Here is a 19,909-nt window from a genome sequence, read left to right on the forward strand (position 1 = left end):
CAACAATGCCAACCTATTTGACGTTCCCCCAGGAAGTCTGATATTTCTTATTCTCCCCTGTGACTTTGCTCATACTGTTGTTCATTCTACCTGCCACTCCTTTCTGTTTTCCCTACAGCTAATTTATTCCCATTCATCCCACCTGAGCTCCCATGATGCTTTGTCACACCTTATTTACCACAAAATTTCCACACTGCTTTCAATCTTTCTGCTTATTACCATGTTTTCCACATTAGAAAATGAGCTCCTTGAGATCAAGGACTAAACTCTTCTTCACATTTTGCATTTCTCATCTTTTGCACAATGCCTGATACAGGGCAGGCCCTCAATAAATGTTTGTAGACTGAATAAATAAGAGTTTAAATTAGTAGTGCAAAATGCACAAAAGCACGGACAGAAGAGTACATGGGGAGGAGGCAATGGGGAGAGGATGTTATGGAAGGGAAGTCACTTAAAATGGATATAATTTCCTGAGTCTTACGAGATGAGTAGACTGCTTTGAGGTGGGGTGGAGTAGAAAGCTATCCAGGTAGAGAATACCACACTAGGAGAGTCACGGGGCTGCGAAGGTGAATGGCATGTTTGTGGAATGACCAGGAGGGATCTGAGAGAACTTACTGTGGGAGAAGGGGTCACAGAGTGGCTCTGAGCCAGACGGGGGAGGACAGAAGGCTGCTAGATAATGAATTTGGATTTGGCCTGTGGGTAGTAGAGATATATATATGGATCTATATCTATATAATCTCCATATATATTTATTTATTTATGTGTGTGAGAGAGGGAGAGAAAGAGCATGCATGCACAGGGAGTGGGGGTGCCCAGAGGAAGAAGGAGAGAAGATATCCATTGAGTATGGAGCACGATGTGGGGCTCGATCCTGGGACCCTGAGATCACGGTCTCAGCTGAAATCAAGACGGATGCTTAACTGACTGAGCTACTCAGGTGCCCTGGGTAGTGGGTATCTTTGATGATTTATAAGAGGAAGTGAACTGACAGAACCCAATACTTGGCTGATGTTGCAAAGAATGAACTGGAAGAGAATACTGGAGTTAGAATCCTACTTCTAGTTCAGAAGAGAGATGAAGACCTGCACTGAGGTGGAAAATGAGAAGTTGGGTTGAACTTAAAACAAGCATGCAAACAGACAGAAAAAGCAAGTAAAGTCAGTGGAAGCAGGGAAGGAAGGAATGAAAATTACCTCAAACATGGGTAATTAAATAACGGAGGTGGTCTAGAAAGAGAAGTTACTTTTGGGGGGTGGGAGGGAGCAAAGGAGAGAGCAGGTAAGGAATTGAATAGCAGGCATTTTGAGTACAATTATGCTTGCTTCAGATGTTATAACATATTTTACTTAAATATTAATGTTTGGTTATGTGACATATTGCCTTATGATGTTAAAGTCTAAAAAAGTTGTTAATAGATGCTGGTTAACTACAGATTCTATAGTTAGTTACTGATTAAACATTCACTCCACTGCTTAATAAAGAAGATCTAAAACTGAGAACCAATTAACTATGCCTGCCATGTACTTTTTTAAGTTATATTTTAAACAGGTTGTGTATTACTTTGCCCATAGCCTTTCCCAAATATATATCTAATCTATTTTTCTGGTAGAGCCTTGAAAGAGTTCTTTTGAGGGCTCACTGAAAATAAAAACATAAAACATTATCCTGCCCCTGGGACGATGACAATGCTTCCAGTTAGAGCTGCTTTCCTCTCACTTCGTCTCATGCTGAGTTTACACATTTTAATTGTTTCATAATTATAGGGAACACAAGCAGCAGCAAACCCCGGGTTGTTTTGTCATGTTGTCTTCGTCTAGAGACTGTAGAAATCTTGATTCTGAGGGAGAGAGAACACAAATTCATGTCAAAGGAAATATCTTTAAAAACAAGGTTAAAATCACAGATAAAATTTTGAAACCCCAAGAGCCTCTACCTTATTTAAATGCTCACTTCCTTTTTTTTTTAGTCGGGGATATCAAAGGGGAAAAACTGAAAATAAACAATATACTTTTGAGAATCAGGGTCACTGAAATTTGAATGACTTAGAGAAGCATAGCTGTCAGTGTGAAATCCATTTTCAGATTCATCAGATAATATTAGGCACCAACTAGGAAGGAAGAAAGAGACTGATGTCATTTGGGGTATTATTCATGGAAATCTCACCTCCAAAATCTGCCACCACAGCATGCCCGTCCTCACAGAGAAGAATATTGTGACTATAAAAAAACAAAACAAAACAAAACAAAAAACAACTTTCAGTAGACTTTATTATTTCTGAATCTGAATTTCTGAATTTCTGAATCTTAAGGAAGAGAATGATATGTGTTTGCCCAGATGATAAAGAAGCTCCAACAGATGACCAGCGATCTTAAGTTAGTGAGTCTGATTTTCCTAATTTTGCTAATTCAAAAGGAATATATACAAAATCATTTTATATCTAACTTGGAAAGCACACGCAGTATCCAACTTTGAGTATATCTTCTAAATTTGTCAAAAAGTCCCATTAGCTGAAGATCAGTTTTTCAAATCTTTGAGGTTCAGTTGCTAATACAATTGTAACAGACACCGTCAAAGGCATCTGTGAGCGTATGAGAGTCAGAGCTAGAGAACCAGCTTGCTGGAACCCTAGGCATAAGGACAGTTCAAGTCAGAGCCCAACAAGAACACAGTAAAAGGACCCTTTGTGGAAAATGTCTTGGTCAATATCTTCTAGCTATAATTCCAGAAAGAAGGAACGTTTTTAAACCTGATACTAGCTATACTACCTTTTAAGGTTTTAGGGAAGAAAATGTATAAAGGTCATCAAAGTCTTTCCAAACCATAATTCAAGCTAGATTAAGAATGTCCTTCCTTTTCAAAAAGTAAATCAAGAATCAAGACTGGGAAAGACCAAAAAAGATCGTTCCTCACACATGTTGGTGAAATGAGTTGTGGGGTATCTTACAGACGAGCATATCTTTGAGTGCTTCTTACTGAATGCCTTTCTTCATGCTCATTTCACATTTGGCTTGCAAATAAGTCATTTCAGAATTAGGAGATCCTTCACTGGATTTTTTTTTCTTTTCTTTTTTTTTTTTTTTAGTGTCTATAGGCTATCCCATGTTTTATTGCCTCTATCCTTAGTTGTTTTGCTCCATGATCAATATAAAGAGGTTATGAACCTAATTTTCTAGGCCTGAGTAAGTCCCAAATAAGGCATTGAATCCTTTACACAGATGTTTTTTGGTGTTGACTGGAGCTTTATAAGAAAGTTACTTTTGTACTTCCCTAGTATTATTAGTGAATTTTAGTTCTGTGATAGAGACTTAATCCTCTCTCAACTACCAAAAATCCAGAATGTGTTTAAAGTCACTTTGTTTGGAAAAACCCAGTGTAGAAGTAATCAAGGATGTCAAAACAAAACCCTGAAATGTTCTTTTTAACCACAAATTTATCAGTTGCTACATGTGATGACTGTCATGATAAAGAACTTGATAGCATCAGGAGCTCTCTGGAAGTTCAAGTACAACAAGAAAAATGCATCTAATGTTGTACCACTAGATTCGTTGAAGGATTTATGGGAATTTCAATCCCACATCCCTTGGCCTATCAAAAGATAATGGGTGTTTCATTTTAAAGATATCATTAAAATACATACCAAGTAGGGAGTCCCAATTATCACACATTTATATGTATAGCTTCCTGTTATTTTGTTTTAATTCCAATTAGTTACCCAGAACAGTGGTTATTAAAAAAAATATTTTTAGGAGTATCATTTCAAGATGTAAAACAGATTTGTAAATGGAGCTGCTGCTCTAGTTCAATATAGGGAAAGCCTCCCAGAACAACTGGTTAAATTTTCACTTTTTCCATCATAGTAGTCATCCAGGCATTAGCTTAAAATCGCAGATCTGAGAACCCCCAGAGAAGTTACATCTGTATGGAATACTTATTTATTTGTTTGCTTAAATTTCTCCCAAAGTAAATATTTTATGTTAATAAGAGCTAGCTGGAATTGGGGTGGAGGGTTTAGCAAAATTTTGCCCTTTTATCAAAGAAATTTAAGTGAATTAGGACACTGGGACATCCAGGGCATCATGGTATGAGAAGCAGGATACCTCAGGATGCATGGATTATGTTCACTGCTGTACCTCTGGTGTTTTTAGCATACACATTACCTTGGAGCATTCAATAAACATCTGTTGAACAAATAAATCAAAAGAAATAGAAAATAGTCATGAATACTTTTCAAAAACCATTCATCAATCTACTGATAAATATTTAGAATTCACAGAATCCTACGATGGGAAGAGACATTAGAACTTAGTATAACCCTCTTAGTTCCTAGAAGAGTCCAAAACTCAGAGAATTTGAGTGTATCAGTGGAGATTACACAGGTAACTAGTAACAGTGAAGACAAAGACTCTAGTTCATGAAGGTTACTCTCTCAGATCTTAGAATAGAGACTAGAAAACGGTAGGTGAGAAATGCATTTTATGAATCATTCTTGTTTTAGGTTATGAACCTTTCCTCCAAGATGATATTTAATTTCCTCATATTATCAAGATACTCTGAGAGATGCAACATGAGGCAAGTTATGAATTTCATCTTCAAGGAACTTAAAATCAGCTGATAAAAATAAAAATGAATGTGGCTTATGTAAGAATTCAAAGAAAATAGTGTAGGTTAAAAAAAGAAATTATTTTTGAAGTGGGACTTGAGGGAAACTCTGTAAGTCTATAAATATAAATTGGCTGAATGTTGGTCATGTATCAAGAAATTTTCTATATTCTGGGATACACATTGGTAAACGAGACAGGCAAAGAGTTTGTGAGCAGACGTAGTGAGGAGGAAATGGGGCCGAAGATAACGGGAGAAAAGAAGTCTAAGTTGGAGGATGATCTTAGAAAGGTCTAGAGTTAGGGATACTTATAGTTTCTATCAGGAATTATAGGAGATAGGAAGATATACTTCCTAATTGGAGTACGTGCTGTAGAGTAATGGAGGAAAATTTAGTAGAGGTGGTGTTGGATTCTTACAAGGAAAGATGGAAGTGGAAGGGAGTTCTAGGCCTGATACAAGGAGACAGAACTCCTGTGTTCTTAACACACAGTAGTAAATTACACAAAACAAAGGATGAAATGACAGTTTAGGAACATAAGGTGATCTGAGTTCATACCAGCAAATGGGACCAAATGTCAAAAAGGATACTATGAAAATAATACTGCAGAACTTTCGGAAGTGCTGGAACAAAATAAAATTTTCTATTTACTTCAAGATTGTCTTTTGGATTTGCCCATTCCTTCTCTAACCACTCAGTAACCATGGAAACTAACTTTAAGAACTACCTCTAAGATTCAGCCATTCATTTTATTAGTTACTGCTGAGTCATGGTTCCTATTACCCGGAGTGAAGTATATGGAGAGAGATAGGCAGGGGTGAAGCTGAGAGAATCTGTGCTGATCAGTGACAGCACTAACTAAGGCTCTGTGCTGGCCCTTGTGGGGTGGTCAGAGAGTCATCAGCATCAGGGTTGAGGATACCTAGGGGAGGGGAGGAGCTTAGAGCTGAAGTCAGTTAAGACAATAGAAATGGTACAATTATTATTAGTGGTAACTTCAAGAGTTTAATTACTGAGATTTGTCCTGAATGGCAAGTTTTGAGACGAGTGAGAATAGTGAAAGTTGTAGGGCAGTAACAGAGAGGGTAGCAGTAAAGAAAAAAGGGAGTAAGTATTGCGTGAGAGCCTTCTGTAGGAAAGCACTGGTGTTTTCATGATTCTTCCATTCCTCATGGAGCCACTATGTGGTTGGTATTAGCATATCTATTCTGCGGATGGATAACTGAGGATCACAGTGGTTACATAAGATGGCCAGTATCAGAGCTAGTAAGAAATGGAGGCAGCATTCAATTTTAAGGCTCCATAGTTTACACTTTTTAAGGGGAAGCTGACTCGCACATCATCCAGATAGGCCTTGAGGAGCCAGGACTCTTCAGCTTGCTGTCTAGACAGAAATTACAGAAAGTCTGCTTGAGTGAAGAAAGATCTGACAGCTAGTGCTAAAAATTTCTGTGTTCAATGTATATGACTATAAGATAATGAGAATGAAGTCAACAAGCTACATGGAAATAAATCGAATACACCTCTGATCCACCAAGACACAGCAGGCAAAGATTAACCTTCTTCCCTGGTAGAGTGTGGTTAATAGGTCATATGTTGATGAATGAAGCACAATCCCTGTGAACGGGACATCTGCAATCTGACCTGGGAATCCAGCTAGGCACACAAAGAGTGTCATCAGGATCAGAAGAGTGAAAGGAAATAAGATGATGAGAATTCTAAGATTTTTTTCTTCCCTAGGAGACCACCTGGGAGGTTCACTTTATCAATTTGCTTCTATATGAAATTCTGGGGGGAGACCGTTTTCTGTTACACATGACGCTTTACAGAGTATCTTCACATATATAGCATTTGGTGAAAATATCCCTGTGAGTCAGACCCTTTTGATTTGAATTTGATAGATAAATAAACCTCTCAGTGATTGATTGAACTAGCCCTTTAGCCCAAATCCTATTATCTGGGGGAAAAGGACTGAGAAATAAGGAGCTGTAGATGAGAAGAGAGAGTTACAGTGGAAGGAAGGAGGACAATGGTGAACAGATGTTTTAATATACACAAGTGTACACATCTGCAACACACACACACACACTTGATGCTAAAACTCTGAAAACATCTTTAAGGGTGCCATGATGCTGAGGAATGATTTCCATATGGCAGGAGGTTTGGTAACCATACAAGGAAGTTCACCCTCTTACACTGTTGGTGGGAAAGCAAATTGGTGCAGCCACTTCAGAAAACAGTGTGGAGGTTCCCCAAAAAAATAAAAAATAGAGCTACCCTATGACCCAGCAATTGTACTACTGGGTATTTACCCCAAAGATATGGATGCATTGAAAAGAAGGGCCATATGCACCCCAGTGTTCATACAGCAATGTCCACAATAGCCAAACTGTGGAAAGAGCCAAGATGCCCTTCAATAGACAAATGGATAAAGAAGATGTGGTCCATATACACAATGGAATATTACTCAGCTATCAGAAAGGATAATTACCCAACTTTTGCATCAGCTTGGATGGGACTGGAGGAGGTTATGCTAAGTGAAATAAGTCAAACAGAGAAAGTCAATTATCATATGGTTTCCCTTATTTGTGGAACATAAGGAACAGCCTGGAGGACAACAGAGAAGGGAAAAATGAAGGGGGAGAAATCGGACTGGGAGACGAACCATGAGAGACTACAGACTCTGGGAAACAAACGGAGAGTTTTAGAAGGAAGGGGGTTGGGGGGAATGGGTGAGCCTGGTGATGGGTATTAAGGAGGGAATGTATTGCATGGCGCATGGGGCCTTACATGCAAATGATGAATCATGGAACACTACATCACAAACTAATGATGTGCTGTATGGTGACTAACATAACATAATTAAAAAAAAAACAAGAAAGTTCGAGAGATAAACATCAATAAGTTCTTCATACTTACAGTAATTTTTGGCATTTCTGGATCTAACATTTTGATTTCATCTAAACAAGTGTGATTCTAATAGTCTGTGCTATTTGTGGACTTGAAATTTTGTTGTGTGAAGTGAGGCTCAAGCTCTGAAGCAAGCAGCTTAGCCGATGAGTGTGCCAAGTCAACCATGCAGCGCCAGTAGCTCAAAGGGTTTTATTGTAGTCTTTGGTGATCATGCCTTACAGGAGAAACGGTATGCTGGAATGGATGTCACCAATGTGGATTTCTGCGCAGATTTACCCTTCTTGCTTAGAAGGCCTCATTCTGTGATAGAAACCACAGTGTTTGCTTTCAAAGAGATGACAATCTGATTGGGAATGAAATGCAAACTGAAAGGAGGAAACATTATCATACAATAGGTAGACTGTAAAGTGGCTTTTACAGTCAGAGACCTAGAAAAGAATATAGTGACTGTGAGAATTAATTCTGGAAAATATCATTAAGGTAAAAAAGAAGGTCTTAAGAAATAGGATGAAGAGAAGGGAGTATGTAGGAAAAGGACCCAGAGTCAGAATACCTGGTTTTTGCTGTTACTAGTCCCGTGAATTTGGACAAAAAACAATTTCAACTTTTTGAATCTTCCTTTCTCGTCTTTAAAACTTGTGAGAGGAATGAAGAACCAGAGATCACACATACATGGAGGGGCACTTGGGTGGCTTAGTCAATTAAACGTCTGCCTTTGGCTCAGGTCATGATCCCAGAGTCCTGGGATGGAGTTCCCCATTGGGCTCCCTGCTCAGTGGGGAGTCTGCTTCTCCCTCTCTACCCCCCCCAACTCCTTCTTTCTCTAGTTCACTCTCTCTCAAATAAATAAAATGTTAAAAAAAGAGATCACACATGGAGCTTTGTAAATTCTGAAGTGCTAAATAGGTATTGGTTATTATTAAAATATGGAAGACCTAGCTTACAGAGTGTTTGTAACTTACAAGCAATGCCCTTTGTAAATGATAAAGCCCTGTACTGGGTAGGAATCAAGTGATGAGTCTTGGAAACAGTATGACTTTCCGAATCAAAACCCACAGGAGAAGCTGACTTCACTATGGAGTGTTTCAACTCACTCTTAGCCCTAGAGAGTCTCTTCTCCTTCCATTCCCATTGTCTAATTCTATAAAACTGTTGCTACTTTGATTGAATGACTGCATTTCACCCAAAGGAATCTTTGTTCCCCTGACTGCATTGAAAGCGCAGTATTTGGAGTTGGCTTTCGCTTTATCTCTTATCATGAAGCAAATGATTTGGGTCAATTGTTTATGTAACAGAACTGACTATTTGAATCTTTGAAATGTCTGTCCCTTACAGATGACTCCACAATAAAGTTCTTTTAACCTTAACAATGTATGCACTTAGGAGAATACAAAATATAACTGAAGGCAAGATTTACTTCATCCAATGCGAATACAATGCCTGCTCTGACCTTCAGTTCTTTCTTCCATAGTAACACAGTTCACTTTCAGAAAAGAATAAGCTGTTTTCAGTGTGGTGTGTGTGTATGTATTTATATCTTTTAAGTATCTTCTCTAGTTTTCGTTTATACAAAAGTGAATGGAAGTTAAATTCTGCTGGTTCTGACTTTTTTTTTTTTTTTTTTTTTTTTTACTCCAACCTCAGAACTGAGTTAATTTAATGAAGTCATTATGTAAGCATCATGAGTCTTTTCATTTTAATTGCCTATATTGAAAATTTACCTAAAGTGCTTAAATGATTCATAATCAGTTGGTTATGCACTATAGTCCAATACTAATTGTCACTATTAATCAGACTGGCCTGATTATTAGACCATTTTCCAATTCTGACTTACCTCCAGAGCCAGACTGGAGTTCATGATGGCCTTAGAAGGATCAAGGTGACTTGCTACTCTCACTCTGGTACCATTAAGTGTTTTTTTTTAAGCCACTTAAAAAAATCCACATAAATATTAATTCATTTTTTTTCTGAATTATAGAGCCATGTAATTGACTGTGTCCGTTGCTACTAACAAACACTAGTTTAAGGGCACCGTGGCCAACCTCTCAGTGTCCTTATTTGAAGAGATGACAGCCTCAGAAGTGTAAACCTAATAATGCAACAGCAATGCTCTCCAGACTTGCTATAAGCCACTGTTTTCTGATAAATGCCTGAAGGTGATTAACTTACATGATTAAAGACACATGGCTATCGGCATGCCTGGAAGCATTCCAAGGGTTAAATCAGTGGAAGCAATTAGGCTTCATTTTGAATCTCATCACACTGTGAAAGTCATTAGTTTACAAACACATCTGCCTGACAAGCAATCATTCAGACCTGATGCTGAGGAGTCCCAGATCTGCCTGTTGCCACATTTCGCTGGTGGTACTACTTGATGGCCCAGAACTCTCTGCTCCAGACCTCCCTCTGGGGAGTTACCACATTCTTGACTTTCAGCAGAGGCAACTACACTGTTCTATCCTATTAAGTTCCCCTTAAAAACCCTTCCTAAACCTTTGCCACTAACAAAATGTGGCTCTGTACCTCTCCATATGGAACCCCTGTACTCTGAGCTGCTTCCAATTTGTTTCAAGTATAATGTAAGGTGCTTCCTAGATCCTTGAAATGCAGTGCAACTCACCTGTACTAACTTTGGAGCTCTGTGCCTTTTCCTAAAAAAAATACTTCCAAGTCATGTAGATCATCTCGGTGCAGTCACAGAAGCATACCTTCGCCCTCCTTCCTGCCTCCTTCCTCCTTCCCTCCTTTTCTTTCTTTCTGACATTTTTCTTCTTCTTCTTCTTTTTTTTTTTAATTTTATTTATTTATTTGACAGAGGTTACACGTAGGCAGAGAAGCAGGCAGAGAGAGAGGAGGAAGCAGGCTCCTTTCCGAGCAGAGAGCCCGATGTGGAACTCGATCCCAGGACCCTGAGATCATGACCTGAGCTGAAGGCAGAGGCTTAACCCACTGAGCCACCCAGGCGCCCCCTGATATTTTTCTTCCACTGATTTTACATTTTTATCCCTGCTTCTTACATCATAGGGAACAAAAAAACACATCAAAAACTCAGTATTTTCATGAGGGGTGACTGCTGGGGATCCTGGATTGGAGCCCTAGACAATGGAGACAACACATTTAGGTTCAGAGACCTTGTTGGTCTTTCCTTATTACATATGTTATGTGGTGACTGGACCCTCAGCAACCACTCTAAGGTCCCTCACAATTCGGGCAGCACACAGAAACTGGTTAACAACTGTATGGTAACATTGGGAATCATGTACTTTGCTTCATAGCCTAATAAAGCCTCCACCTAATATTCTGGGCATCTGTGTACCTTTGGGCCCAACATAAACTGATCCGCGACTCCCACCATATCCAGAAGATTTTGTTGTTGTTGTTTTTTCTGCCAGAAAAGTGAGGCCACTGGAACTCTATCTTTTGGATTTTATTTCATCAGAGGGCACTCCTCCTTGACAAAGGCCAGAGAATCCCAAGCCTAGGTTTCCCTATTAATCCCTGTGAAGCTAGTTCTTCACTGACAGGGAAAACTGTAATTTTATTTTTAATGCTGCCAGGAAGCAACCCTAGTCGAGCTTTATCATACTGATTTAAGGTAGTTTGTATCTACCATTGGTTCTTATGAAAAGGCACATTGGGAAAAAACCCACATTGACAGCAAAATAGACCCCCAAACTAATTCAGGAATAGCAATATACAGATCTTGAACATAATACAGGTAAGAGAGAAGAAATTTACCAAAGCCCCGTATCATTAACTTCTAAACACTGAAAGCCTAATTTCAGTGAACTCTTGGAAACCATGGAAACAGAACACTTCAATGAATGCAAAGGATTGTAGAACCTTGACTTTTTCTAAAACAAACTTCAGTCTGTCAGTAGAAGTATATTTGAAGGCTTACCTCTAAAGCTATTGGATTTGTCCCATTGCCAGTGGGATTGAAGAGGTGGATTATAAGATTTGTATTGTTGTTAAACCCATTTATTGAGAGTAAGGTGAAAAAACCTCCATACTCTTCACTTACTATTTGCTCAACACCATGAAATGCAAGTGGAAGAGTGATAATGACTGAATAAATCGAACGACACACACTCATGCTATTGATTGTGAGATTTCGACGAGTTAGTATCCGAGAATCAACAAGCTAGCACAACTGCTGTTTCTAGGTATGGCTACAGTTTCGCTTATGTCCATTTAACAGGGTATAATCTTATGAGGATGAGGCATCTTAGGTATGCAAACTGCAAAATCTGAATGCTATAAAGGAAGAATTTGAAGAGCTTGTTTTTTTTTTTTTTTTTTTGTTTTTGCCAAGATTACCTGATTCAGCCCCTGACTAATAGCTGTTCTTTGTGCTGCCTCACTTACTTCCTTTTCCCTGCTCTCTGAGGATCTAAGCATGTCTCTAGCCTCTGTTAAGTGTGTTATATGGATGCTAAGGGCACCAACGACTCCCACTGAAAAGCGTGCTAGGACTCTTCACACCGATGCTTAAGAAATCAGATCCAAAACTGTATTTCTGTGACCACATGCCTTCTGAGCACAAACACTCAGATGCACAAGATCTGTTTTAACCCTCTGTCTCTGCAGGATGAAATTAAATCCTGGACACTAATGGGGATAAAGAAACAAGGCTGGAGAGAAGAGAGAATAAGAACATAAACATATAAAGACACGTACAAGAAGAATCTTTTGAGTTAGGTGTGGCAGCAAAACCCTTGATCTTTTGTGTGCCAATTTCCTGTTTCAAGAACACGAAGCAGGTGCACGTGTGTTGAGCAGAGGAGGGATGTGCTTAAGAACGGCCGAGAGAAGAGCTGGGCTTTATCAACAAAGAAGGTTTCATGAATGAAGTAGAGCAGCTCCGGACCTGGGTAACTTGGTGAGAGCAGGCCAGGCGGCTCTATCTCTGACAAGCAGAGGCTGTGCTCCTGCTGAGCTCGACCTCTAAAGGAGTGTCTCCTAATCTGAGCCACCAATGAATGTTTAAAAAGGATGGCTTCAGGGGAATTTGTTCGCACCCTTTTGGGAGGCAGGGATGTGTAAGTAACTCAGGAAAGAAACCGTTTACCTACTGAACTAATCGGAAGCAATGGCTTTTACTATACTATCTCTATCTCTTCTTAGCACGGGAAGACTAAATGCCCATATCTGTGCAAAAGTCCAGGTTAAAAATGTACTTAGTCCCACATGCCTTCCATCAGGGACACTTTGAAAATTCAAAAGAAACGAACAGTTCTATTTTTTAAAAACTCACTGAACCATTCAGCTTCTCTTCAGTTGTTGAGAAGAGGAACTGTAGGGTATTTTTTTTTTTTAGGCACTAGATAGTCTATCCCTGTGGGATAGAAATATTAGTCATAGAAATATAAGTTATCAACCATGACAGTTTAGGGCTATTTTAGTTCTAACCCTTTGTCATTGCTGTGTGACCGTCCCCACAATACCATCAGCTCCTACCTCCCCTTCTGCTTCCCTTTGTTCATGCTGTCTTCTCCAAGTCTGAATTCTCTTCCAATTTCCTCTAAATAAATATCCCCATTTTTCAATACCCTGTCCAGTGATTTCTTCTTAGATGAGCTTTTCCAGTGCTTGTCTCCAATAAGATTGTAAGTTCCACAAGGGTGAGACCCAGGAACCAGGGAAATAATTGGTGATCAATAAACTCTTATTGAATTAAAATTTCTTCTGACACTGAAGGAATAAAGGGCAAGAACAACTGGGAACAATGGGGGGGATTTTATGGAGAGATTATATTCAGCTGTAACTTTTCCTAGATTCCATAGAATGAATTCTGTAGTTACTCAGGCCAAACTATTGCTTCATATTTCCTATAAAGGTCCAAATTTGTGACTCTGAATAAATTATCTGAGACTTAATATATTAATTTTCGCACTTTAGTCTTACTCCAGGCAAATTCTTATCTGTCAGCTACCTATATAATCAGCATTTACTCAACAAATATTTGGATGATATTTATTTGGCATCCACCACACTGCTAGATATTACGCAGGACATAAAAAGCTTTAGAACAAACCTACCTTTCCAGGAAAGATAAGGAAATGAGCTGAATAAACACTTTTCACTCTACTCCTCTAATCACTGACTGCCATGCAGAAGTCAGAAGCGCTATTCACCCCATTTACCCCTTCCCCCATGCTTTACCTGGCCACCTAAATCCTAGCCTTTTTTCAAGAACAATTTGAAATCTTGCCTCCTTTTTGAAATCTTACCCAAATATACAAGCCTGCACCAATAAATCTGAGACTGAATACCAGTAATACAATTTTCAGTTCCACACATTTGGTACTTAGTATACACTATTTTTTTTTCTTTTTCTGCATATCTCCTATTTCCCCAAATAGTGCAAAACTATTCTTAAACCAGTTTTTTAATCCTTTGCTCTCTAGGACGTGGCAAATTACAGCAGCTTAAGGAACATCATGGTTGTGAATAATTAATATAGCTACTGACAGAACACCCTGCTTTTTTCATGGTAATCCTCTGCGCAACATTCTATTGTTCTCCTTCCCTTCATAGTCAACATTCTTGAGGGTTTTTCTTACACTTACTTCTTCTACTACTTTACTGACCAGCCCCTATTCAATTGACTAGTCTCACCTTTTTTCCTTCCACTCTTTTTTCCAACACGAACATCTGTGCTGCTCAATGCCATGGACTCTTTAATCCTTGAGCCATCTAGCCTCAAGTCTTCCTTCTTCCTGACCAAACTTGCTTCTCCTCTTGTAGTGCAGGATATCACCATGAATCAAGTTACCCAAACAAGAACCAGAGAATCATCCTTGATTCCTCCTTATCCTTTAACCCCTTCAGTCACTATGTTCTACTTGTTCAGCTTTTCTAGCATGTTCTACATCGTCCCAGTTATGCTTTCTATGCACTGAGCTCTTCTTCCCTTTTGACAAGTCAGTAATCTAAAAAAATGTTTGTTAGTAACCCATTTGTAGAAAGTATTACCTACAGGAGATCTTTCAATGCTAGGCATGGTGTTAGGTATTAGGTAATAATAATAATTAACACATATATCACTATGTACAAGACATGGTTCTAAGCAATGTATGTTAGTCAATTATGGTTAACAATGTCACACAACCCCATGAGGTAGATATAATTATTATATAATTTTGAATATAAATGGAATAGGAGAAAGGTTAAGTAATTTCCCTAAGGTAACATATCTAGGTACTTTGATTTCCTCATCTCATTTGGTCTCTGCTATAGCCTTATATGGTGATATTAATGTTTCACCTTACACCTGAGGAATTGAGGCTGAGAAGCTTAAAATAATTTTCCCAAGGCCACCCATTTGGTGAAAGTGTCAGAATTATGATCAGAATCCACATGTAGTTGGCTTCAAAATTCATTGACTGTCCTCCACACATGCTTTGACAGTCACCATACAGAGCAGTTTAAGAAAACTTAAATTGGAAAGTATAGACCAAATTTCTCATCTGTTGCCTTAATTTGGGAACATTTGTTTTGAATATTGTTTTTTAATGGAAGCAAGGAAGACAAGTATTAAAATAGTGAAGTCTGTAAGTTAAAAAAAAAAAGTAAGTGCAACAAAGCACAAAAAATAGTGACTAAGAAGAAAAGGCAGAACACAGAGAGGGACGAGAACAGGACCAAATGAAGGAGACAGAAAGGGTGGGAGCGTGGGGGTGGTGGGGGAGGGGACCTATGGGATCTGAAGGAGGAGCTAAGCTGAAGCATGAACTGCCTCCATGATGTTTAGAAATCTAATGAGAATGTGTTAATAGAAAATGTGATATGTGACTAAATAGTTCAACAACATGCATATTTCAGGATGTCAGCTTTATGTGACTGGGTTACTCAGGAGTCTACCAGATGAAACAAAGCCAGAAAAGATACTAGGTGATTTTATTCTTGCTTACCAACAGCTACCCAGAATTTGCATGCAACATGGAAATGACAGATGATTAGTATTCTAAAGAAGTCTGTAAGTGATCTAACAAGTTGTGGATACTTTGTATTCTGCACTTACCCAGTACTGCAGAACATTTTGTTCCTAAAGAATTTAGTACTTTTTTTTTTTTTTTTTTTTTGGTTTTGACTTTTTTGGGGGGGAGGGCGTTTGGTTTTGATTTGTGTGTAGTTTTTCTGTTTAACTCTATAACGATGGAAACAACAGTTGTAAATGTTACCCACACACAGGTTTCTTTGAGTTAAAGAAACAAATGCAAACGTGTCTGGTCTCTAGAAGATGCTGAAAGTTGGTTAACGAGTGTGGGTGGAATTTGGAAAGAATAAGGGAAATTTGGTTCAAATATCAGTTCTGCCATTAAGCCTAGTGAGTGACTTTGGTGGAAGGTATTAATTTACCGAACTTCAAATTCCTCTTATTCAGGATTTTGAGTTTTTAAAATAAAGATTAAATAAATAATACTTGTGAAAACATTCATACTTTATGCTCCTGACACATAGTGTTTTCTCAATAAAGAAATAAAGAAAAGGAAGTGCCAGCATCAGAGAATTAGTTGATTTCTTAAAAGAAAGACTGAGGATGACAGTTCAAACAAATGATATATTCCTCATAATAATAAATGATAATACATATATATCTTCACTTTGTTTTACCTTTTTTCCTTTTTTCAATTTTTGTTTATTTATTTGACAGAGAGACACAGCGAGAGAGGAACACAAACAGGGGCAGTGGGAGAGGGAGAAGCAGGCTTCCCACCACCAAGCAGGGAGCCTGATGCAGAGCTTGATCCCAGGACCCCAGGATCATGACCTGAGCCAAAGGCAGATGCTTAATGACTGAGTCACCCAGGCGCCCCATATCTTCACTTTATGACATGTAAATGGGGATGTGTGACCAATTCTAAATATTGAGCAAAAGAACAAATAACCTTACGTAGAAATCACCTTAAGGCATTAGGTCTGCTAGAAGACACATTTACCCTTTATGTTTCCAGAGATCATAAATAATTACATATCTCAAAATGGTTAATTTGGCCCTCAAGCTTAAAAGCCCTTTCTTAGGCGGAGTCGGTTCTTAGAAGAAGCCATTACACTGAAAAAATTTAAAAGACAAAGAAATTCAGTGCTCTTGTTTCTTCCCTGACTTGCATGTTACTCTCAGTTTTTCAGATTCTGCCCAACTGGGAAAACTTCTAGAAGGTTGCTACATGGAGAGTTTTGTGATCAGGAGGATGTCAGAATACTGGCAGTGGTCATCTACACAGTGGGCCTGACAAGATCCAGCAAATGCCCACTGCTATGACATGGCTTGTGTCCTTACTCTTGTCAGCTTGTCAGGTTATGTCATTCCTCTTGTTCTTAATAATCAGACTAAGTTACGTCTCCTAGTGAAGTCTCTACCAATTTCCTCATTTTACAACCATCGTTCTTTCTGGTTTAAACTCTTACAAGCTATAGTATAGTAGAAAGAACAGGAGATTCAGAGAAACAATAGACTCCATAGAGCCCAGACTCTGCCTAGTGTCTTTTTGAAACACTCAAATGATTTATTTCTTAATCTGTTGCCTTAAATTCTCTTATCTTTAAGAGTTGTCTTGTTGGGGGACGCCTGGGTGGCTCAGTTGGTTGAGCGGCTGCCTTAGGCTCAGGTCATGATCCCAGTGTCCTGGGATCGAGTCCCGCATCGGGCTCCTTGCTTCTCCCTCTGCCTCTAGCCTGCCACTCTGTCTGCCTGTGCTTGCACTCTGTATCTCTCTCTCTCTCTCCCTCTCTAACAAATAAATAAAAATCTTAAAAAAAAAAAAAAAGAATTGTCTTGTCGGGTTATGGTAGATATTAAACAGTAAGTCTGTAAGACCTCAGTGATTTGCAAAACACTATTAAATGTAACTCTTTGTCACTTGTGTGTACTTTTGTATCCTCCACTCAGCTATAAGCACCTTAAATGCATGAACCATCCCGTTCATGTCTTTGAAGCTTCAGGAATTAGAAGTTGGTGGCTTTTTCTTTTTCTTTTTCTTTCTTCTTTTTTTTTTTTTTTAACACACTGGATATTCAATAGATATTATCCATGCTGGCAGCGTTGTAGAGGTTGTCAAATATCAGGAAGAACATTCAAATGTCATAGGAACTCTAAAGAAAATCCCAGTAATTTCTCCCTACCTAGAAGTTAATGGGTATCTGATGATGACTATGGATGGAGGTAAAATATGCAAAAGATAAGAAAAGAGCAAAACTAATTAAAATTCTGGACAGGACAAGGAAGAACAAGCCATTTTCCCCCTTTAAAGTGGCATGAAATTCGAAGTCGAACCATTACTTTCAAAGATTGATAAAAGTCACATTGCCAACTTGAAAGAGGTAGCATGTGATAATGCTTCCTCTGACACTTATTACAGCTATTGTTACAACTGGCATCTGTGGAACGTTACATCTTAATGCCGACATTGCCTTGTTACAGCTTGAGTGGAGGTACTGCAGTTTGACTACAGCTGCTTTATGACATGATAAAGAATTCGGAAAGTTGTGATGCTATTTTCAGTGTCCTTTCCTGATAAAGTAATAGTGTGGGAGATATATGTTGGTATTTGATAATTTTGAAAGCTTTGAGAAAGCTACGACAGCTTGGCAAAACATAGCTGGCCAGAAAACTTCTTTGAAATATTTCTCAAGCCCTGTACCTATCCTCAAAAGCAAAGTGAAAGTCAAGAAAGACAGTGCGTGGAAGCAAATTTCAGCACCTGCCGCGGGCAGTCTTGCTAGAATTCTTTCTTGTTCTTTTCTCCTTTTGTTTGAGCAATTGGATGCATAGAATGGATCATGTGAAATCTGAAATGCTGATTTTCAAACAGCAGTTTTTAATGTATAAATTTAAACATAGAAAACATCTAGCAAATGTTTACTTGCAGTTTTCCTTCTCCAAATGTATTAGGATTTCTTCCACATAATTTCTGGCTTATACTTAGAGAGATTTCTACCTCTGGTAGTTAGTTACACAGGCATGAAAATTTATGCAAATGTATTTATTCAATCATTTCATACATATGTGATAAAGGACCAAAATGAACATCTCAACACCAAATACTAGTGAGATGTGGAGCAATGGGAAGTCTCCTTCACTGCTGGTGAGAACGCAAAAATGGGACAGCCACTTTGGGAAACAGTTTGGCAGTTTCATACAAAAGGAAACATGACTCTTACCAAAAGATCCAGTAATCATGCTCCTTAGTATTTACCCAAAGGAGTTGAAAATTATGTCCACACAAAAATCCGCACATGGATATTTATAGACGCTTTATTCACAATTACTCAAACTTGGAAGCAACCAAGATACTCTTCAGTAGTTGTATGGATAAATAAACTTTGGTGCATCCAGACAATGGGATAATCTCAGTGCCAAAAGGAAATGAGCTATCAAGCCATAAAATGACATGGAGGGAACTTACTGCATATTACTAAGTGAAATAAGCCAGTCTGAAAAGGCTGCATACTGTGTAAGTCCAACTAGATGACATTCTGGAAAAGACAAAACTATGGAACCAGTAAAAAGCTCAGTGGTTTCCAGGATTAGTGGGAGAAGAAAGGAGGGATGGATAGAGCTTAGAAGATTTTGAGGGCAGTAAAACCACTCTGCACAATGCTGTAATGATAGACACGTGTCATGATAAATTTGTTCAACTCCATAGAATGTATAACACCAAGAGTAAACCATAATGTAAACTATGGACTCCAGATGATATGATGTGTACTATAGGTTTATTAACTTTCTAAATATGCCACTCTGGGAGGGGGATGTTGACAATATATATGGGGGTGCTATGCTTGTGTTGGGAAAGAAAGTTATATGGAAAATCTCTGTACCTTCCTCTCAAATTTTCTTTGACCCTAACATTGTTCTTTAAAAAAAAAAAAAGTCTATCAATTTTTTAAATGCATATCTCTCCTAAAATTTTTGTCTTTTGTCTTTCTTCCTGACTCTTATGCCTCTTGATTTCATTCTCTCTTTGGATATTTATTATTTTCTCTTTTGATGTATGGCCATTTATATTATGTTATATCCTTCTAAAATACTGTAAAGTCTTTGAGTACAATACATAGTCTTACTTATCTCTATACTTAATGTTGTGCCTGACATATAGCAGTCATTCCAGAAATGTGTATTTAATAAATAAATTAAATAATACTTAGCTTTTGCCATCCATTTATATTTGTTATACTACTTTGATAATATTCTATACAGCATATCAAAATATATAACACTTATTATATCAACATTTTCTAGCTGATAGCAGAAAACTAGGGGAAATTTTGCCTGAGAAATAATTGACTGTGTCATTTAATACACACCCTGAATATCTAAATTGGAGACACAAGTTGTTGGAGACTCTTGAGCTTCCTTTTGAAATAGCAAAAAAATTCCACAAA

At 38.3% G+C, this 19,909-nt stretch overlaps 1 protein-coding gene across 1 annotated transcript in view; it reads right to left on the reverse strand.

The window, feature by feature from the left end:
* Window positions 1–19,909, reverse strand: part of LOC116566999 (serine/threonine-protein kinase TNNI3K-like) — a 315,363-nt gene that overhangs the window by 92,005 nt on the left and 203,449 nt on the right. Inside the window, exons 20-21 of the mRNA XM_032301742.1 lie at window positions 2,170–2,222; window positions 1,791–1,843 (exon numbers count right to left, since the gene is read on the reverse strand). Of these exons, the coding sequence (XP_032157633.1) occupies window positions 1,791–1,843; window positions 2,170–2,222 (106 nt within the window). The remainder of the gene's footprint in view (window positions 1–1,790; window positions 1,844–2,169; window positions 2,223–19,909) is intronic.

The sequence above is a fragment of the Mustela erminea genome, chromosome 10 (assembly GCF_009829155.1).
Source record: "Mustela erminea isolate mMusErm1 chromosome 10, mMusErm1.Pri, whole genome shotgun sequence".
NCBI classification, from domain to species: Eukaryota; Metazoa; Chordata; class Mammalia; order Carnivora; family Mustelidae; genus Mustela; species Mustela erminea.